Source organism: Ogataea haglerorum (assembly GCF_019207285.1).
Source record: "Ogataea haglerorum isolate 81-453-3 chromosome Unknown 81-453-3_NODE_5_length_632335_cov_97.011461, whole genome shotgun sequence".
In the NCBI taxonomy this organism is placed as follows: Eukaryota; Fungi; Ascomycota; class Pichiomycetes; order Pichiales; family Pichiaceae; genus Ogataea; species Ogataea haglerorum.
In genome coordinates this window covers 20278-40107 of record NW_025065155.1, presented here as the reverse complement: position 1 = coordinate 40107, position 19830 = coordinate 20278, and the positions used below count along the sequence as shown (strand labels likewise).

Genomic DNA, 19830 nt, shown 5'->3' with positions numbered 1-19830 from the left:
AAGAAAATCGAAATCTGCGCAAAAAGAAAAAAAAAAAAAAAAAAAATTTTAAAGTGTAGAAAGCGAGTTAGCTGAATCAAAATTACACCATGTCTTCTTTATTGCCACTCGCATCATACAACTTGGAGCTGCAGCCATTTTCTCCAGAGCCTTGCCAGCCTGAAGATTTCCCAGTCACCGTCAGACTGACCCTCGCAGCCGTGAACCCAGAACCTTTCGATGACAAGGAAGAACCATCCACTTTAAGAATTTTGAAAAAATCTATCAATCTCGATGACTATGATTCTGAGGAGGAGAACTTTGATGATAGCGATGATAGTGAGCAAGGATCGGAAGATGATTCTGAAGATGAAGGCAAAATTCAGGAGATTGATGAAAAGGACGAGGAAGGCGAGGGCGAAGCAGAGAACAAAAGCGACGATTCTGATGAGGAGTCAGAAGAAAGCTCTCAAAGCGAATCAGAAAACGATGACATTGAAGATGATGATGCAATTGAAGAACATATCATTTGCACGCTTTCGCCAAAAACCCAGTTCCAGCAAACTCTGGACTTGACTATTTTGCCAGATGAAGAAGTTTATTTTGTCGTTACTGGCTCTTATTCCATCCATTTAACCGGTAATTATGTTGAGCACCCTTATGACCAAGAAGAGGATGAGTATTCTGATGACAGTTCCGAGGACGATGAAGACTTCGATAGCGATGAGTACGATCTCACCCCTGACGAAGACGAAATCATTGAGGGTGAAGATTTTGATCTTGACGATCTCGAAGGTGTTGATGATATTGAGGGTAAGATCGAAGAGCTTGTTGAGGAAGATCAGAAAGCTGGTAAAGGTGAGAAGAAGAGACCAGCTGAAGGGGAGCCAAAAGAGGTTAATGAGTCCAAAAAATCGAAGAAAGAACTCAAAAAGGACTCCAGAGAAGCCAAAGAAGCTAAAAAAGATAAGTCAGTGAAATTCAACAAAGAGCTTGAACAAGGACCTACAGGTCCGGCTAAGCAGTCTTCCAATTCCGAGGACAAGAAAAAGTTTCCCACTAAGACTCTGCAGGGTGGTGTGACTATTGAGGATCGAACTGTCGGTACGGGGCCAGTTTGCAAGAAGGGACAAAAGGTTGGTGTCAGATACATCGGAAAATTGAAGAACGGAAAAGTTTTTGACAAAAACACTTCAGGCAAGCCATTCGTTTTTGCTTTAGGCAAAGGTGAAGTCATTAAAGGTTGGGACCTCGGTGTTGCTGGTATGGCTGTTGGTGGTGAAAGAAGAATTGTAATTCCTGCAGCCATGGCTTATGGATCTAAAAAGCTTCCTGGCATTCCACCAAATTCTGAGCTTACCTTTGACGTCAAGCTGCTGAGCATCAAATAGTCTTGTACTAGATACACCCTGAATAGTTTAATATAATCAAAGTATTTTGAAGAGTTCCAGAACATATCAACACTCCAATAAGTCTCTTTGTCCGTAAAGAGTTCCGATGATCAGTACAACTCGTTTCATTATCACTTGATTGCGTTCATCAAGCGCTCCTTTTATTTGCTTTAAGGCTTTATTTCCCAGAGCCCGCACCACCGATATATCTGATGAAGTCATCACAGTGTCGGTAGCGTATAGCATATGAAAGATCCACTGCTCGAAATAAACGTTGACATCCCGATTGAGCCATTTTGTGAAGTATACTATTAATTTGATGTTAACATTTTCTTCTACGATTTGGGCCACAATATCAAAGGAGGGTTCATTATTGAATATCAAGTACTTCCATTCTTTTTGATTCCGTGGCAAATCAACGGCATCGAGCTCTGTTAGGTTTGATCTATAGTTGAGATAGGTTTCTTTTGCAGACTTGAATTCCTCCAAATATTCCATCGGCCAGCATCTCTGTTCAACCTCAAAAGAGGATGCTTCGCTGGGCGCTTGTTGATAGTTCAAATCAGAACTTAGGTTTTCTGCCTCAGAAGCTTCGACGTGGAACCCTTTTCTTTCAAACTGCTGTGCTTCTAATCGAACTAGAGCCAGATAAGAGTTTACGTCAATTGTAGCTTTAGTAGCATCTATTGTTTCCAAATCCAAAGCTATTGGAAATGCCCTTTTTTGTCCAAAAATAGGATCTAGAGGTCCTTGGACTAATTTTCCAATATTTGACTCTTTGACTCGTGTTATTTGCTCATTGATGGTTGATCCTATATCTACTTGAGCATGAATATCTCTGCTGTCATCTTTCCTTTGTCTGCGCTTGTTTGGAATATCGCTGTTTTGAGATCTTTTGAGCAAATTAAGGGGATAGGCCAATTTGGAACTGGCAACATTCATCCTATGTTATTAAATATTTCAAAAAAAAAGAGTGCATAACCCCCATGCACTATATTTGATTATAAAATTTGAGATCATTACCGAAAGATTATTGAACGAATCCGATGAAGAGATCAAGAGCTCTGAAGACCATCAATCAAAGAGCTTGACAATTATCTCAAAAATATAAAGAGGCGCTATATTTCAGTCTCTCATCTTGTCTAAGTAATGCACTACACTGTATCTCGACAGGTGAACATTTGAACCCCAGTTTTGTGATTGTTATCAACCCATCTGCTCGGCCTGTCACACAATTCTTCAAAACTCCCATGTACTTGAGCTACACTTGAACGATAACAGAGCTCTTTTTCTAGATCAAGGCTCCTATGATACCCGAGTACTTCTGTGGTTATAGTTTGGAGATGTTTTCGCACAGGAGAATAATGAACCACATCTGATAAATTGCACGAGTATTTTCAAGACTTTGATTTCCGACGCACTACTTCACGGTAGACAGCAAAGTTAAGATATTGCTAACATGATCGAGGTTTTCTCTCTTCAACTTGAGCTAGACCCAATGTTTGGTGGCGTACGCTGAACTATCTCGGACTATGGACAGGATATATTGCGGCTCATACGATAGTGTGTCTGCCAAAATAAAATCAGGGTCATTTGAGCAATGAACAAATTGGCTGCACTATGGAAGGACAAAAACATTACAAGAACTATTATTATAGACAGAATTTCAACGATTACAGGTTTGATCATTTTATCTACCATTGGACTAATAGCAAATATTGAGATATGGTAAGTGGCCGCCATAGTCATTTTTAGTGACCGAGCCTAACGACAATGTAGTCCGGAATTCAGAGTTTGTTGAAAGTAAGTATCGATTGTTAGATGTTGCCTGAACTAATGTCACTTTTCAGACTGAAAAAGAAGCACAGGAGATTGTGTCTCAGGCAAGACAATGTAAGTCCACTAGTCTTCAATCACATGATAGACTAACGAACTAGATCGCGCACAAAAACTGAAGGATGCCAAATTTGATGCGCAGAAGGAAATTGAACAGTATAGGCTAAAGAAAGAGGCGGAGCTCAAGAAATACGAAGAAGAATTTCAGGGCTCGAATCAAAAGCTTGAAATGGAGGCGGAAGAGCAGGTTAAAGATGAGCTTGCAAACATCAAGAAAACTTGTGAAAGTAAGAAAGAGGATGTTATCAAGCTTCTCATTGACGCTGTTATTTCTCCAAAGCCAGATCTGCATATCAATGCTAAACAATAGCCTATTCCGGAAGGGAAACAAAAGACTGAATTACAATTGGTGTTAGAGTTTTGTCAGGAAGAAAACTCGGAATCAAGTTTTACGAGTTGTAACTAACATGAATAATTACTACTCGCGTGGCTTTTCTACAGAGTGACGAGTGAAATTGTTGTTAAAAGTTCTTTTCTTGTAGTTGAATCTCGATGCCCTGGTAAGTTTAGTCGTCGCACCAAAAGTGGCAATCAGGATTAATTTTTATAAAATTATTTGGTCGTTGTCTGTGCACGAATAGATACACTAATGATTCCAGAAGCTGAGTACCCGGAGTCTGAATTGAGAAAGTACAACATCCTGGTTTCGGGGGATACTGCAAGCCAGCAAGACTCTCCGCTTCAGTATGTTCAAGAATACGGTAGGCAAGGACAAATCGCAAAAGTCAAAAAAACCATCAAAAAGATCCAGACAACCCATACAGCATCAACAATTCTTAGAAGGCACATTTCAGAGAGATCCTGGACTTTGAGAAATTGGTATAGACATATTCATTGGAAAAATTTCACGCTGATCATCCTCTGTCCGATCATTGGGTTGATATTATGTTTTTCGTATAATGCTAGACCCTACAAGCAGACACTTTATTTTACTGCATTTCTCCATTGTTGTACGCTCATGTCAGTAAATGTGCTCTATCATAGATACCTCTCACACAGCTCATTTGACATTGAAAGCGAAAAACTGGTTTTCGTTTTAGCGGCCTTAGCCTCAGGAGCGGGAATAACTTCTGCGAAAAATTGGTGCTCGTCTCATCGTGCACATCATAGATACTGCGATGTCTCCGATATAGATCCTCACAATATTAGAAGGGGTTTCCTATTTAGTCATTGTGGATGGATGATAATAATTCATAATCTCAAAGTCTCCAGAGCCATCAGGGAGAGTAAACTCGACGAGCTTCCTAACAAGAAAGTTGTTAAGTGGCAGGCAGATAATTATGTTCTACTATTTATAACTGTTGGTCTCATGATACCAAGCCTTATTTGCGGATGGTTTTGGAATGATTATATCGGTGGATTGATATATGCCGGATTTTTTAAAACAGCTCTAGCCCAACATTCTATCTTTGCAACTAGCTCCTTTGGTCATACCATTGGTACTAGACCATACAATGATGGCAAGTCCCCCAGAAACAACGTGCTACTTAATCTCATCACACTGGGTGAGGGAAATTTGAATTTTCACTATGAATTTCCTATGGATTACCGGAATAGCAATGTTTGGTATGAATTTGATCCTACTAGATGGCTAATAAAATTACTCTGTTGTTTGCATTGTGTCAGAGGTCTGAAGAAGACTTCCAATTCGACAGTTGAAATGTCCTATGTTCAACAGCAGCAGAAACTAATTGACAACAAACGTTCGCAATTGAATTGGGGAATTCCCATTGAAAAGTTACCAGTATTCTCGCCAGATGAATTTCGAAGACTGGCTGAGAAATCTGAGAACAGATTTCTAGTGGTAGTTTCAGGGATCATTCATGATATCACTCCCTTTGCAAAAGATCATCCAGGAGGATTGCCGTTAATCAAAGCTGCACATGGGAAAGATGCCACCACTGCCTTCAATGGTGCAGTTTATCAACACTCCAATGCAGCAAGAAATTTGCTAGCTACAATGCGCATCGGGGCCTTGGGAGGCTCGGAAACCCTTTTTTGGAAACAACAGCGAATAGAGAATAAGTCAGTTCCGATAGATAATGACACGGACGGTAACAAGATTGTGCGAAGTGGAGCTCAAGAAACAATGAACAAAATCTATGGAGGCACTGCCGATGCAGCCTAGTCACATTCTAAGTCGTTCTATTTATTTTAGCTTAATACTCAAAATACTGAGGAGATTTTGAATCTCAATCCAGCGTTTATGTGTATTGTCCGGAAATAATTTCTATCTGGAAATATTATAGGGTGAGAGCAAATTTCAGTTCGGGATACCTGCTCCTTTCTAAAATTTGGAGATGGAATTGCGGACATGAAAGAGGGTTTGAACTACGCATCAATCATTGAAGAAAAAATAAGCTCCTCGATCACAGCAGTTGGTTGTCTACCTTCCGACGTATGTCACTCAGAGACAACGCGGTATACAAAAAAGGAACAATTTTTTGGAGGAGCCCCTTACTACATACATGTCTAGCGATCCTGGAATTGGATTGAGTGACTCTTCTAACTTTGTTCCTTCGAAGTATATAAGAGATCATAACATATTGTATACGCGCAAACGATAGATTACAAATTTCCAAGAGTATGCAGGCTTACCACGAATTGAGTGATCCTGACGTACGAGTTTTTAATTGGATTCTATTAAGGCCAAATGCATTAGAAATGAAGAAGGAATATCTCGATTCTGGATATATCAAATCAAACTTTGAAATAAATGAAGATCTCGGTGTAGTAGTTCTTCTGCCTTGTATTGGTTGAATAAAAATCAATGAGTTCCTAGAAGGCCATGAATTGATGTTAGGGCCTGATCCTGGTCCTTGCTCAATGATAGGTGGAATCTTAGGATTCATGCCCCGAGGACTAATGCAATCACGTTGGTTCTGCTAAAGAACAACGCGATTGCGCTGAAAATTGTCCTTGCTGATGGTAAAGTGATGAAACCAGTTGACATCATAGGTACTCTCATGGCCTATATAATCTGATGACTTTATTCGTTCAGAAAGAATCACTGGAAGCCATTGTCAAAGCAAGGCTTGACTGCATTTTGAACCTCAATTGAATCAATTGCTACCGTGGTCTTCACCTTAATCAATCAGGCAACCAAAACGTAACCAATTTGTTCCGCATGAGTACCCAGTACGATATAGTGGAATTTACGTATAGGCGTACAAATACCCGTGGTACATGAAACGGATACTAGCGACAAGAACTGATCCCCAAACCAGGTATTGCTTTGAAATTGAGCCTGGAAGTCCAAAATTTGCAAGACTCATCACATCATCAAAGGTAACCGTGAGAGGCAACAATGGAATTAATGTTACAGTTACCAAACAGAAAAAGAAGACACAGTCCATTCAGAAAATGCAAAAAACCTCCTCTTGGGTTTCACTCCAACTTATTGAACAAAGCCCTAGGGTGGTGAGAGAAAGGTGTGACATATTAGCCACCGCAGCCGGATGTGCTGGCAGTGGTAATTGGCACGTCCTTGTATTTGACCAGAGCAGAACGGGCGTCCCTTGAACTCAAGAACAGATCGACCTCGCTAGTATGTAGTTTGGATGGTACAGTGTCATGAGAGAATGGCTTTGGGCTAAAGTATAGATGGGAGCTCTTGATTGAAGAGCTTGGGATATCAACAACAGATGTAATGAGGTCTTTCAAACTTGCATCAACGAGAAGGAAATATTGAACCTTGATCAGATAGATATATTCGAATTTGACCCATCGGGACATAGACTCATTTGAGGACTCAGATAAATAAATGCCTAATCCAATTACCGTATTAGTTAGTATTGTCGGAGAGTTGCCTAATTGGGTTTTGATTTTCATCAGAATTATTATGTAGGTCATTTTTGTGAGATTTTTGTGATCTTCGCAACACGACTTTTTTGGTTAAAATGACCATTCCACCTCCATATTATAACAGTGATCCACACTCCTTTGGCTTTTCGACAGCCAGGTCGAGATGGCCAAAAATTCTTCACACTGCAATCGATGACACGACTCGTGAAATCTCAATTAGAGAAGATATCGACGCAAAAACGGAAGGAGCCCAAATTGTTCAGGAAATCATCCAACTGGTTGAAGAAATACAAGCCAATTCCTGTCTCACGCCTTTTTCCAGCCTTTTCATTCCGGGATTGAAGTCCTATAATGAAACTTTGTCAAAGATTGGAGAAGTTACTTGGTTGACTGGCCCTTGGTTATTCTGTGAGTGTTACCTCTACAGACGTCTGGATACAATTTTCAAAACCAAGTCAAAGTGGCTAGAATTTGATGTATTTGACAGGCTCAAGAGAGAAACATTCAAGTCATCAGCCCTTGGGATATACGAGCTTGCCATTAGATATAAGCAGCTGAATAGCCAAATTCAGGAGAAAAAAGATAATGAGCTGGATTTGGAGAGTTTGCAATTATTATTTGAAGAGTTCGTTGATGTTTCCTTGTGGGGTAATGCTACCGACTTATCGTTGCTAGCAAACGCATCTTTAGATGATATCAAATCTGTTCAAGGCAAAGAGGCGAGAGCAAATTCCTCAAAAAATATATTATGCAACGATCTACCTCAAGCTTGGAACCGTCTTCATTCTTTACCATTGGCAAAAAGACGAGTCGATTTTGTGTTGGATAATGCAGGATTTGAGTTGTTCACAGATTTGATGCTCAGCTTGCTGTTACTTGACACGAAAATCGTCGATAAAGTGGTTTTGCATTGTAAATGTAGACCATGGATGGTGAGTGATACTATGATAAAGGATTATCACAATTTGATCAACGATTTAAAAGATTCATCTATATTCGATGAGCACAGATTCGAAATCGACTTCCTGATCTCAAAGCTTGAAAGTTATAGAAACCAAGGGAAGATTGAATTGCAAGACTCGGAATTCTGGACAGTGGATCTAGATTACTGGAATTTGAGCCCTTCGGAGACTAAGTACGGAGGGGCCGATCTATACAAGTATTTTCAAAATTCCTGTTTAGTGATTGTTAAAGGTGACCTGAATTACAGAAAATTGACCGGAGACAGACGTTGGCCGAGAGATACTCCGTTTACCACAGCAATCGATGCACTAGCAAGCTCAAAAATCCATATTCTTGCATTAAGGACGTGTAAGGCAGATGTTTGCGCAGGCTTGCCGCCTGGGAAGGACGAAGAACTCTCGCAGTACTGGAAAAGCCTAGGAAACGAATACGGAGAATTGTGGTGCTCGAGTGGAAAGTGGGCCGTCATATCATATAGCGATGGTGAAAAGTAATTTTTGTGAAAAATGAATCAGTGACAGTTGATTATTACTTCTTGTTATTAGTTGATAAAGACATGGGGGCAGGAAACGGCATGAATGGCATCATCGTAGGTATCATTGTAGCCAGGTGCTGCCGTTTGTTTGGCTCTTCTTCCGCGTAATTTTTTCTCTTAAGCTGTTTCACGTAATTGTCTACTTTTCGCTGTAATTCCTCGTCAGGTTCAAGAGAATCAAGATATATTTCCTCTTGACCACAGTGCGGACACTTGAAATCTGACTCCATGAGTATATCTTCAATATAGGGTCTTGAGTACAGTTGTTTGCAGCACTTGGTTCTTACAGGACTTTTCCAAAGCTTACCTGAATGAGAATCTCTCAGCTCAGGATCTTCAATCTGGAGATCATCTTCAGCTTGCCTTGATTGCTGAATGGTTTGATATCTTTGCCATGCTTTCTTATCAGCAACTGCGACCACGTATTTTCCTTCTTCGTTCACCATGAAATTCTGATTAGGTTCGTTGACGATATCAGTCGGGTTATCAACAGTCCGCAAATAGGACTTAGGTATTCCAGTCGTTTTCTTTATCCTGATTCCATCCCAGTTAGGATCATTATTCTTTGGGCAGTTTCTAATATGATGTTTTCCTTTCTCACCGCATTTGTAACAAATGTAATATTCAGGAATGTTTTCATCAAGTTTCAAATTTTGCCTGTTACTTTCCACCCTTTGCGCAGAGGCCATGAGGGCCTGTTGTTGATTCCACTGATCATCCTGTTGATTGAACATCTGTCTAATTCTGTCATCTTCATTAGCAGGAACCACAGATGCTGGTGCTGGTGATGAGGCTGCAATGGGAACTTGAGATTTCGCAATCCTTGGTTTCCCTGCTAAATATCGCAAAATGTTTCCTCTTCCTCTCTTGCCACCTGACGTTCTTCTTACTAGCACTGTTGATGCTCGTTGTATTACTTCATTATCATCTTCATACTCTTTATCTGGATCTTCAACATGATATAATAAAATATCCGTGTCTGTGGAATTGATCAGCTTATTAGCATAAATAATTTCTCGTTTAAGCTCAAACACCGTAAGCCCTGTTCCATCAAACTTGATCGTCGAAATTAAGTCATCACGTTGCGACCTGAACTTATAGTATATAACAGCCATAAGAAGGGAAATTTGCAAATTTCGCAACTAACTAGGTAGTTTTGAAATAATATTTTCTATCGGTCAAGGAGGTTCAAGCGAAAACCTTCACTGTATTACGTAAGAAATCAAACCTGTATTGTGTCCACCATTTAGTGCAACGTAGTCAGCTCCTGATACTTTAGCTACGAGATGAGCAATAGTTTGGAATGATGTGAATTTTTCAGGAGATTGAAGTACGAAAGAGGAACTTCTTGTAAGAGATTGTTCCGTTCACTTAACACCAGTTAGATATTATAGCCGTAATTGGTACATATTGTATGAGAACTGCAGCTGGAATGTGGTAATTAAATTGCTTACAATATAATATAGGCTCTCATGAAAATAGTTCTATCGCCAGACTCTTTCCCCCACAAGCAGTCGTGCAATTTTTTTATACAGTGTTTTCCCTAATTGAGTCGTGACTGAGCGATGCGAATCTCATTACATGACTAGACAATACTTTATCTAGACCCTTCAATATTACGTAATGATTTTGTCAGAATGGCTATCGAGAACAGATATATTTGTTGCTTACGTGACCAACCCCACATCCTTAGCTGTGAATCAGCAAGCTTGATCTCTTAGGACTAGTTAAAAATGAGTCAGTTTTGTTGCACGGAATGTGGCATAATTTCACCCATGCTCCTGATCAGCGAAATCTTCTCACTTCGAGTGATTGGATTTATCCGGCCACAATACGAGATACTTGCTGACTTAGAGTATTCAAAACATGTTTTCTCGTATCCAATTTAAACCTGACGCCAAGTTATAGTTAACCTCAAGACCGACTTTCCTCATATATGCTTGGCTATAGACTATGCTATAATGAACGATTCCACAGTTCTCGCAGGTATAAATTTGTTATTATGTAATCATTCTCTATCCACCCCGAATTTTCTCATACCTGCTGCATTCAGTCAACTTAAAATTACTTAGTTTTGATATTCTCTTGATATGAATGCACCCACATATTATGAGTTCTATAGAAGGAGCACGTAAGTTCAAAAGTTTCCCATATCCCTATTAACATCAAGAATTGGAACCTCGCTCACAGATGCTCTGGATGCTTTAATTGGGGATCAAAGAATTCAACCTCAGCTGGCGATGAAGGTTCTAGCAAACTTTGATAGAGTCACCTCAGATAATCTGAGAGATTCTGTGAAGTCAAAACTTACTTTTAAGGGCCATCTTCATACATATCGCTTTTGTGATGATGTCTGGACTTTTGTGATAAAAGATGTGAATATCAAATTTGACGATAACGAGACAGTGAATGTCGATAAGTTTAAGATAGTGGCTTGTAACAGCAAAAGAACTGGAGAAGTCTAATTGACTTTATGCTACTTGAAATACATAAACTATATAGGTCATAGTTAGAAATGGTCAGGTTTGGAAATCATTCGATATTATATCCTCGTTTTCGAGAGCCTTAGGTAAAACTGAATGTAGCGTGTAGGGTTTCTTAGATAATTCCAGTTCTGTCTGACGTCCTCCGCCAATATCTAGCGTTTTCGTTTGTGTAGCAAGTAATAAAACTAGTTTTTCAGGCTCTTGCGAAGACTCTTGATAGTCTTCGGTTTTACTAATCGCAGAATTTGCAAAATGTTTCACATCTGCAGTTATTTCCGGAGCCATCGAACTGGTTAGTCTGACTATCATAATTCCTTCATGAGTCATGCTCGTAGCATAATCATTGATGACGGATGGAGTTCTATTTTGGTATCCGATGCCCTGTCCTTCTCTGAGAACGAGATTCAGAGTCTGGAGATTCGACTGAACAGAATCCGTTTGTGGTCCAGGATTATCCAACTGTATCTTTGGATCGTCAAAATGTTCATCAGATATGGAAGTAACCAATCTCTCTTCCGAGTTTCCTTCGTTCCTATTGATTCCCTTATGGAATGATGGAAAAGGATCGTGAGAAAATTCTTCTGTTCCATGTTTTGATGTCTGAGGTGCATCTTGAACACTCGTCAAACTCATACTCTCCGTCGAGTAAATATTGGGATCAATATTTGATGATGGAGACGACAGCTCTCCTTCCCCGTCAGAGACTGCATTCCTCAAATCTGAATTCACATAGGAATCGGATACAATTGAGTCCCAGTTTCTCGGTTTTGATTTGGTTGAAAGCACTGAATTCGAAACATTGATGGAAAGATCATTCAAGTCCGGAGTCAGATAGACGATTTCAGTTATACTTTGCACATCAGTAGTTAAGACAGTCGCAATTGAGGTCGATATTTGAGTGCTTCTAATAATAGAAGTTTGGGTCTCTAAGACAGTTTCAACAACTGTCAGTGTCTTCGTACTTTTCTTAACTTCTGATTCACTTTCTCCAGACGTCGTAAGGAAATCCATGTTCTGATACCCAGATATTTCAGGTTCAGTCTTCAACGATATCTGCTTCTCGTGGCCGTTAGTTTCCAAGGACCTTGTAACACTGCTACAAACGTTTTGCATATTGTTTGCGAGCGTTTTAACTGGTTTCAGAAATGTATACTCACTAGTCTCCATATCCTGTGGTTCACTGATTCTATGCGCTTCTTCTGTCCAGTTATCCGTAGGCAAATTGGATACATAGGAAGAGCTAGGCATGCATATGGTAGTGGAAAGCGGTCCCTTAGGGAACACTTCACTTGAAGCAATCGGTTGGATTGTGAAATAGTGTGACGAGTCCGTTAATTGTTTGGACCTATAGTATTCAACTGCTTTCGTCTGTATTTGGTGGATGTATCCGTTGACATGGAGGTATTGCAGAGCAAATGCTATCAAACATGCAACTATAATTGAGGACAGAACCTGAAACAGTGATAAGTACAACGGTTTCAACTCAACAAGCTTTGAGGGTAGCTCTATGATATTCACGGTATTTGCCGCTGATACCGATGCAAGGTACTCACCATTTTCAGAGAAAACAACCCTCGTAATTGCAAAACCATGCACTTTATCAAGCTTCTTCAGCAACTTCAGATCATGCGATCTAACCAGCAAGACCGAACAATCAGATCCTCCCAAAGCAATCAAACCGCATTGACTATTAGTGTCCAATGAGGTTACTCCTTTTAAAGCTTTCGCTAGAAGAGTAGTTTTCGTCACTGCAGATTTCGCAATCGAAAATTTCCCGACCATCACTCCAGTTTTGCTAGACCCTGCTATTATAACCATATTGTTATCATAAAATTCAATCTTTGACATCCAAAAATTAATCTTACTCTTGAAAATAGACCTCCCAGTCACCGTCGATATTGCTTCAAAATGGCTCGATGTAATGTAACACATCATTTTGCCGTCAGGAGAAATGCTGATGTCTTTCACATCGCCAACAGTCACAATTTTGAATTTTTCCTCAAGATCGCCCGACATATCCACAATATATAGAGATGAGGGTTCATCGCTCATCGCGATAACGCCCAGTGTAGCATCCTTAGTCATTTTAGTCAGTTTTTGGTAATGCTGAGGATTATTTCCTGGATGAATTTGACAACTCTCGACAAACTTCAAGTGATCATTATGATATTTAAACTTCCTCAGATGTTTGTTAACTCCTCGCCTAATTGACTCTGAATTTTCATTGATTCCAACTAAGATCTGATTATTATTTGCATCTAGGGACATCGGGCAATCCTCTTGTTCATTCAGGACCAGTTCTCTGTACCGTTTGATGGGCTTCTTGGAGTTCTGTGGCTGAATCAAAAGGGCTGTAATTTTATTGGGAATTCCATTGTTTCCCTCTCCTCCGCCTCCTGCAACAACCAAAATCTTGTCGCTGACAAACTTTGCTCCGTAGATTGGATATCCTAAATCAAGTGCGTAATTCCTAAACTTCACCATTATTATTGCTTCTTCTCAGGGAAAGAAAATTATAAATAGTACACTCATAGAAAAAGATTGATTGATTGATGGGTGATGTACGGTTTTCTTTGTGAACAGTGACAATAATCTTTTGGAAAATAGTTAGTTGTAGTTACATTTTTATAGTAACGTTTCTATACGTGCAGGTGATCTGAGCTCGACAAGAGAGGATCGATCCGTAAAGGCAATTTACAAAGTCAAGTCATTTTTTCATGCCGCTCTCCTTGCTGAACTACTTTCAAGGCTCGAGTTATTTGTTGCGCATACGGAATTGACAGTACGTGTTTGAAGTATCATTGAACAATAGGAACAGCTATATGATGGATCAATCCATCGATCAATTTTGACGATTATCAAGAACCGTTGTTTTATTATATGTACCATCATCCCTTGGCAAATCATTCTGTTCAAGTTCCTCGAAAGATGTTCCGTCGCGTGAAGGTGAAAGTTCTGTACGAATGCTAACAGTATCTTCTTCAAGTGTATACTCTTCAAAATCCAGTATACGTCCATGAGTTTCTGATTGCAATTGCGAACTGCCTGATATTTGAAACTTTTTTAAATGTATGTCGTTATTTATGAAAGACAATTCTGATGTCACTTTATTTTGCAGCCCACTGTGAGAATCTTCTACTTCCTTTATCTCATCAGGAGTTAAATCAATTTCGAACAAATCATCACTCAGCGTAAATGAGTAGTCTTCGTCTCGGCATGACACTGTATACTTCACCCAAGGAAAACTCTGAAATTTGAATTGAGGTTCTTCAATCTTTAAGTAAGTAACCTTGAGATCACTGTAAAGAGCTGAAATCAAATCAAACTCTATATTTATTGAGGAAACTTGCTTCGCATTAAAGGAGCTTGAGTTGGCTAGTACTTTGAATTCTTCTTCCAAATCATAATATATCAGATCATTCTTGTCTTGCTTGAGGAGATGAAAGTTCGTGTTATGCTGTTTTTCAATCGTTTTATAATGTAAAAGATTCATCTCACTTTGCATTTCACCTCTGGAATTGCCTTCCAGTTTCGAAATCATCCATGAAATACAATTTCTCTCTATATTGTATGAAACGGATCCCAATTTTGTTTTAAACTTCAACGGCTCATTGAAGTTGACTTTTAGATGCCTCAAAGGAATCATCAACGGAATGTGTATTTTCACATCACGAAGTGAGTACCGTCTTTTGAAGCTCGTCTTGATTTCCACCTTGACGCGTAATTTACAAATGCCGTTTTTTCTGAAGACTTTGAATTTGGGCCTTATCATTATTAAAGGCTTCAGTCGCATAGTGTTGGAGATTTTATAGCTAAAAAGCTTGAATGTGCCATCAGGGGGCACGAATGTTATAAAGTCCTGGACATGTGAGAGATTTACCGACTGATGAAATTTCAAGTTAGTGAATACCAATCTTTCGAGTTTGTCGTCTCTGCTGAACGTTTCATTCATCCCCATTTTCAAAATAGGCATTCCACTTAAATAACACTTGCATTCAACTTCTCCATCAATTGTGTTGAGCATAATATGCCTGGTATTGAAGTTGTATTTAAACTTAATGCTCTCCGTGAAATTTATGAATATTTCGTTCTTACTGTAGAAAATCCCCTTTGGTCTCCAGGAAATGTTGTTAGTGGGCGTACGAGAGATACTGGAGTTTATAGCTTCACCACCTGAACTAGCACTAATATATTCTTTCAAAATGTTGAAGTCTGTTAGTTGAGGAATCCCATAATCTAGTACCTCATCAAAAAGTTCATAAACAAGAATGTAATTATCTTTAATAGATTCTGATGTAATTCTTTGGTTCATGTATTGACCCAATAAGACTCCAGTTTTTGATAAAAAAGTGATGAGACATGCTATATTCGAGTTGTCAAAAATGGGGCTCATGAGATATATATCGTCACATCTAGTATAAGCAAAATGGGCGCCATTAAATGACACAACGGGGCATTGAGAACCTGCTTGAGCCTTCTTAAAGTATTCTATAATCGATTGAGAGTTGAGATCATTCTTGTATTCTCTTTGTATGATGATATTGAGCTCTAGATCAAGAAGATAAATTGCTGACGCCATGCCATGCGTATTGGCAACTGGATAGGATTATTCATTAATTTTTTCTCTAAATCTGCAAAGTAATCTCTTATAGTTTCATGAATATATTTCGACCATGTTGAAAACCAAAATGACAAGATTGTCCCTAGAACAAGCTTTGCAGATTAAAGATCAATTGGGTTTACGCAAGTGGGTATTAGACCCCAGGCATTTCCTTGAGAGAGAATACACATTTCAAAACTTCGAGGATACCTGGGCATTTTTGACAAAAGTTGCTCTAAGAGCGCACCTCTGTGGACATCATCCTAAAGTCACTACACTATATAATAAAGTCACTATCCACCTTACTACCCATGATGCTCAGGGCATTACACAACTGGATTTCAAATTTGCTGAAAGATGTGAACGCTATGCGAATAGAATAGGGCTCAAGGATATCGGTTAATCGATGTTTCCCGTATCTTCTCTATACTCATATATGATTCGTGAATTGTTGACTTTGGTGTCTGATATCATTATTACAACTCAGAGGTAAGCGGATAAGTAGCGTATATCTGCATCTTGCAAGAGCCCTCGCTCTCATCATAAAGTTTGCTGTTGTTTCAATTTTCTCTCCAGCTTCTCGAACTCCTGTAAAGCAATCTCTTCTTCAGGATCCAAAACTGCTTTCACCTCTTCCACTTCGGGGATATAATGTTTGAGCATACTTTCAATGCCGTTCTTCAAGGTGTCCTCACTGAGAGAACAGGATTTGCATGCACCTTGTAGTTTAAGATAGACCGTTCCAGTTTCTGGATCGAACGATCTGAAATGAATATCACCTCCATCATCCTGAAGTGCTGGGCGGATTCTCGTATTTATAAGTTCTTTGATCTCATAGGTTACATCGTCATCGTCTTCTTGAGCTTCATCCTGCAATCTCACTATTTCGTTCAGGTATTCGGGGTTGAGAACCGGAATATTGGAATCAACAGCATTAGTTATCACATTCATCACCTTTGTAGACAACTTATCCCAATGCAAGTCAGGATTATTAGAAAGCTCGGGATCAACCTTACTTACAGTGATAAAATTGTGCCCAATAAGTAGAGATTTCACGCCGTTAACTTTGAAGAGCTCTGATGCTAAAGGAGATCTTTCCGACGCCTCAGGAAGATCGTTGACCTCGACAGCAGTGTTTAAAGACCCTGGAAGAAACTTGAAATCTGTGGAAACAAACTTAAGCGCATTGTCATTCGGTGTGCCAACAGTTTTTAGTGAAAGGAACCGAATCATACACTTATTGGAAGCCTGGATGCCTTTAGCCGATATACTTAAGCAGCACCTAAACATTTTTATCATTTAACTGTAATCGTAGTCTTGATATTATATACTGCTGGTAAAAGATGACCTTTACATAATCTGGTATCCGATAATCGGTAAAGGTTTTTTCTGGCAAATTACATTTTTTACGTGTCAAATAAAAACGTCTATTGTATTGAGCGAATATTCCGCGCAAGGGTGTTTTGTAGTAATGTACATCATGATTTTAGAGGCATCACATTTTGTTTGAAGAAATAACTTGGATCACCGCTCAACACAAGATTACCTGTTGGCAAATAGTTGCATACGATGTAATAGCCCAAGTAAGAACCGCAGTATTTGTAAGCGCAGCCAACATCAGTAGATGATTTCCAGATCAACTGCGTGAAATGTCCCGTAGCTTCTGAATATCCTGGATCTGCGTAGTTGTACTGATTAATCTCGCTATACCAGGCATCAACGGCACCAGCGGTAGCAAAATTGTAGCCATAAGCTAAGTTTTCACCGAGACTTTGGCCATCCAAAGAGTTTCCTGAATGCACCAATTCCCCATTGCATGTGTAAGCGTCAGCGTATTTTTGTGCAACTTCAGCTACATCCTCATTCCATGTTAGGTTAGGAGTATCTTCATGCAAGGCTCTGAAATGATTGTGCCTATTCAAATACGTCTGGGCGAAGGATGATAGCGATGAAGTGGATACAGACGAACTTGTTGATGATGTCGATGACGTTGATGAAGACGTGAGCACTGACGATGATGATGATGATGATGGGGTGGCGATTGCTGTAGATGAAGAGACATAAGAATTTGTGACTGCTGCGGTTTCCGTTGATGATGACGATATTATCACACTGTTGGATTCAGCACTAATATCAAAAGTAGCCCTGCTGGATTCTGACAGCGTTGAAAAGGTCGAGCTCGACTTCAGAGTCTCAGGGTCAGACGAAGACGGACCAAGTCCATTTGTGGATGTTTCGATAAGAGGAGTTATAGTCGGCGACATATCAGATGAGGAACTTAAAACCTGAGAAATATGCGTATTGTGAGGATCAGCAAAGTTTTTGCTGCTCGAAGTGGAATCCGGACGAGATTTGGTAGACGAATCTGACTTTTCCCCGCTAGCATACACGAATTCATACTTGACAACCGTATGGAAGTTCACAACACAATTGTCGTCCCTTTGAAAAATCGCCTCCTCTGCAAGTGTTTTATAGAAGAGGCTTGCGAAAAACAGAGAAATTAAAAAGCAGGATGATTTCATTTCAACAGAGCCGGAATGATGTGAGTGCCAGCGAGCTGAGTGAATTTATACCAGACTTGGGACAACAATTATGGCATGACAAATTAAGGAGAGCAGATCATTAATCGGTATATAGAGACCAGCCATCTTGGTGATTTTTCGGCAACTGATAAAAGAAAACAGTTTAAAGCAAGATATATGTAATATTAACATTAGCTTATTATCATTTTAGTGTATTTCTATTTGGCTATTTCCCAATGTAGTAATCAAAAGGCATCAATCAAAGGGCTTCAATTTTTTATGCAGCAGCGTGGCTGGCTTTTAGTTCGCCTTTGCACCTCAAATTCTCAACGAATTTGGCACTAATTTGCTAAATGCATTTTTTAGTTCCCACAAAACTACCACGTTTGAGTCCACAATTAATATTGAGTTTCAGTGGTCTTGCGTATCATCGGCGCATTCAGGTAGAATAATTTGATTGGAAGTTTTTTGGGAACTTGACCGCGTCGTGGGTGTCTTTAACGCTTTGACATCCAGGTTGGTGCCTTTATCATTCCAGCCGTAGTATGTACCACACCTCAGAAATCCGCACCCAAAATTAGACAAATAACAAAAGCCCATGATCATGAAAAGTAATGAGAAACTTTTGACATTTAAAGGCTCTGCAAAAGAGCTCAAAATGGTTCCAAAAATCTCCGCTAAAAGACTGGAATAGGACACTGAGAGGAATGGGTTTCTATTCATGCAAGCTTCCCATTGTAAGCACGTTTCCTGTAAAGCTGGAAGTCGAGTATAGGGATCGCAATGATTCTCAACATATTTTCTTCGGCACGCTTCTATTTCAAAATAAGAAGCATGAATTTTTTGTTTTACCGCTCTTGCGATATCAAACTTGATGCCTTGCACTCCTTCATAGCCAAGTTTCAGGCAGTAACATGCCGCCAAAGTGTTCAAAAATATTTGTAGATAAGTCAAGAGTAAATATGGTATTTTGAAGCAAGGTTTTGACTCCTGTGTCCATGGTTCAGGAAGCAATTCAGAGTCCACTGGAGGCAAACTGAAAGAAAAGTAATAGTGGTTGTGAACTTGAACGTTATTAGGTTTCGTTCCTCTTGCCCTGGCTTCCAAAGGCAAACTTTCGTTCCCATTTTCGATTCGGGTTCGTTGTGTGGTTTTTGATGAAGCCCCATCGTAGCGCAAAGGAAATTCTTCAATATGCTGAAAATCTGAATCACCTCTAATCTCGATATCTGCATTTCTCTGAATCTTATTAATGTGCCTTCCTGATTGAGCTAAGCGAGCGCCCGACTCGGTTGGATGAAAAATATCAATAATGCTAGACGACTGTTTCAATTGTTCTTTAAGAACATCAATGGTGCTTGGTATTTGACCATCCATGTCACCTGTTTCTTCTTGGTCCTCGTAAAAAGATACATCATGCATGGAGACATCCTCATCCGAATTTTTCTCCGCGACAATATTATCTGTCGTGTTTGCCAGTGACAAATTCAGCAAACCTCCCTCTACTTCAAGTTCGTCGTTTAAAGTCAAAATATTCAAGTGTTCCATGTATCGAAGTATATAACGAAAATCGCGAAAAGCGTTTTTCTTATTTCCTTATAGTCTCAATTATTCGATAATGGAGTAAATTTTATGCAAAGCAAAGGTTATCAAA

General features: G+C 39.5%; 13 protein-coding genes across 13 annotated transcripts; 5 read left to right on the top strand and 8 right to left on the bottom strand.

Annotated features, from left to right (window-relative positions):
• Positions 1–89: 89 nt before the first annotated feature.
• On the top strand, positions 90–1370 carry KL911_001964 (uncharacterized protein; the record flags this gene model as incomplete). Its single annotated transcript, XM_043196980.1, has 1 exon — positions 90–1370. One exon carries the CDS (start codon positions 90–92, stop codon positions 1368–1370), a length of 1281 nt encoding a protein of 426 aa, XP_043054969.1.
• A 66-nt stretch (positions 1371–1436) lies between these two features.
• On the bottom strand, positions 1437–2312 carry KL911_001963 (uncharacterized protein; the record flags this gene model as incomplete). Its single annotated transcript, XM_043196979.1, has 1 exon — positions 1437–2312. The coding sequence occupies one exon, from the start codon at positions 2310–2312 to the stop codon at positions 1437–1439; it is 876 nt and encodes a 291-aa protein (XP_043054968.1).
• Positions 2313–3855: 1543 nt separating this feature from the next.
• KL911_001962 (uncharacterized protein) lies at positions 3856–5394 on the top strand (the record flags this gene model as incomplete). The annotated part of the gene is made up of 1 exon (XM_043196978.1): positions 3856–5394. One exon carries the CDS (start codon positions 3856–3858, stop codon positions 5392–5394), a length of 1539 nt encoding a protein of 512 aa, XP_043054967.1.
• A 1313-nt stretch (positions 5395–6707) lies between these two features.
• KL911_001961 (uncharacterized protein) lies at positions 6708–7097 on the bottom strand (the record flags this gene model as incomplete). Its single annotated transcript, XM_043196977.1, has 1 exon — positions 6708–7097. The coding sequence occupies one exon, from the start codon at positions 7095–7097 to the stop codon at positions 6708–6710; it is 390 nt and encodes a 129-aa protein (XP_043054966.1).
• Positions 7098–7165: 68 nt separating this feature from the next.
• Positions 7166–8527, top strand: KL911_001960 (uncharacterized protein; the record flags this gene model as incomplete). The annotated part of the gene is made up of 1 exon (XM_043196976.1): positions 7166–8527. One exon carries the CDS (start codon positions 7166–7168, stop codon positions 8525–8527), a length of 1362 nt encoding a protein of 453 aa, XP_043054965.1.
• Positions 8528–8561: 34 nt separating this feature from the next.
• KL911_001959 (uncharacterized protein) lies at positions 8562–9683 on the bottom strand (the record flags this gene model as incomplete). Its single annotated transcript, XM_043196974.1, has 1 exon — positions 8562–9683. The coding sequence occupies one exon, from the start codon at positions 9681–9683 to the stop codon at positions 8562–8564; it is 1122 nt and encodes a 373-aa protein (XP_043054964.1).
• Positions 9684–10808: 1125 nt separating this feature from the next.
• Positions 10809–11033, top strand: KL911_001958 (uncharacterized protein; the record flags this gene model as incomplete). Its single annotated transcript, XM_043196973.1, has 1 exon — positions 10809–11033. One exon carries the CDS (start codon positions 10809–10811, stop codon positions 11031–11033), a length of 225 nt encoding a protein of 74 aa, XP_043054963.1.
• A 54-nt stretch (positions 11034–11087) lies between these two features.
• Positions 11088–13538, bottom strand: KL911_001957 (uncharacterized protein; the record flags this gene model as incomplete). The annotated part of the gene is made up of 1 exon (XM_043196972.1): positions 11088–13538. One exon carries the CDS (start codon positions 13536–13538, stop codon positions 11088–11090), a length of 2451 nt encoding a protein of 816 aa, XP_043054962.1.
• A 358-nt stretch (positions 13539–13896) lies between these two features.
• Positions 13897–15633, bottom strand: KL911_001956 (uncharacterized protein; the record flags this gene model as incomplete). Its single annotated transcript, XM_043196971.1, has 1 exon — positions 13897–15633. One exon carries the CDS (start codon positions 15631–15633, stop codon positions 13897–13899), a length of 1737 nt encoding a protein of 578 aa, XP_043054961.1.
• A 94-nt stretch (positions 15634–15727) lies between these two features.
• KL911_001955 (uncharacterized protein) lies at positions 15728–16057 on the top strand (the record flags this gene model as incomplete). The annotated part of the gene is made up of 1 exon (XM_043196970.1): positions 15728–16057. One exon carries the CDS (start codon positions 15728–15730, stop codon positions 16055–16057), a length of 330 nt encoding a protein of 109 aa, XP_043054960.1.
• Positions 16058–16194: 137 nt separating this feature from the next.
• Positions 16195–16887, bottom strand: KL911_001954 (uncharacterized protein; the record flags this gene model as incomplete). The annotated part of the gene is made up of 1 exon (XM_043196969.1): positions 16195–16887. The coding sequence occupies one exon, from the start codon at positions 16885–16887 to the stop codon at positions 16195–16197; it is 693 nt and encodes a 230-aa protein (XP_043054959.1).
• Positions 16888–17132: 245 nt separating this feature from the next.
• On the bottom strand, positions 17133–18176 carry KL911_001953 (uncharacterized protein; the record flags this gene model as incomplete). Its single annotated transcript, XM_043196968.1, has 1 exon — positions 17133–18176. The coding sequence occupies one exon, from the start codon at positions 18174–18176 to the stop codon at positions 17133–17135; it is 1044 nt and encodes a 347-aa protein (XP_043054958.1).
• A 411-nt stretch (positions 18177–18587) lies between these two features.
• On the bottom strand, positions 18588–19724 carry KL911_001952 (uncharacterized protein; the record flags this gene model as incomplete). The annotated part of the gene is made up of 1 exon (XM_043196967.1): positions 18588–19724. The coding sequence occupies one exon, from the start codon at positions 19722–19724 to the stop codon at positions 18588–18590; it is 1137 nt and encodes a 378-aa protein (XP_043054957.1).
• Positions 19725–19830: the final 106 nt, after the last annotated feature.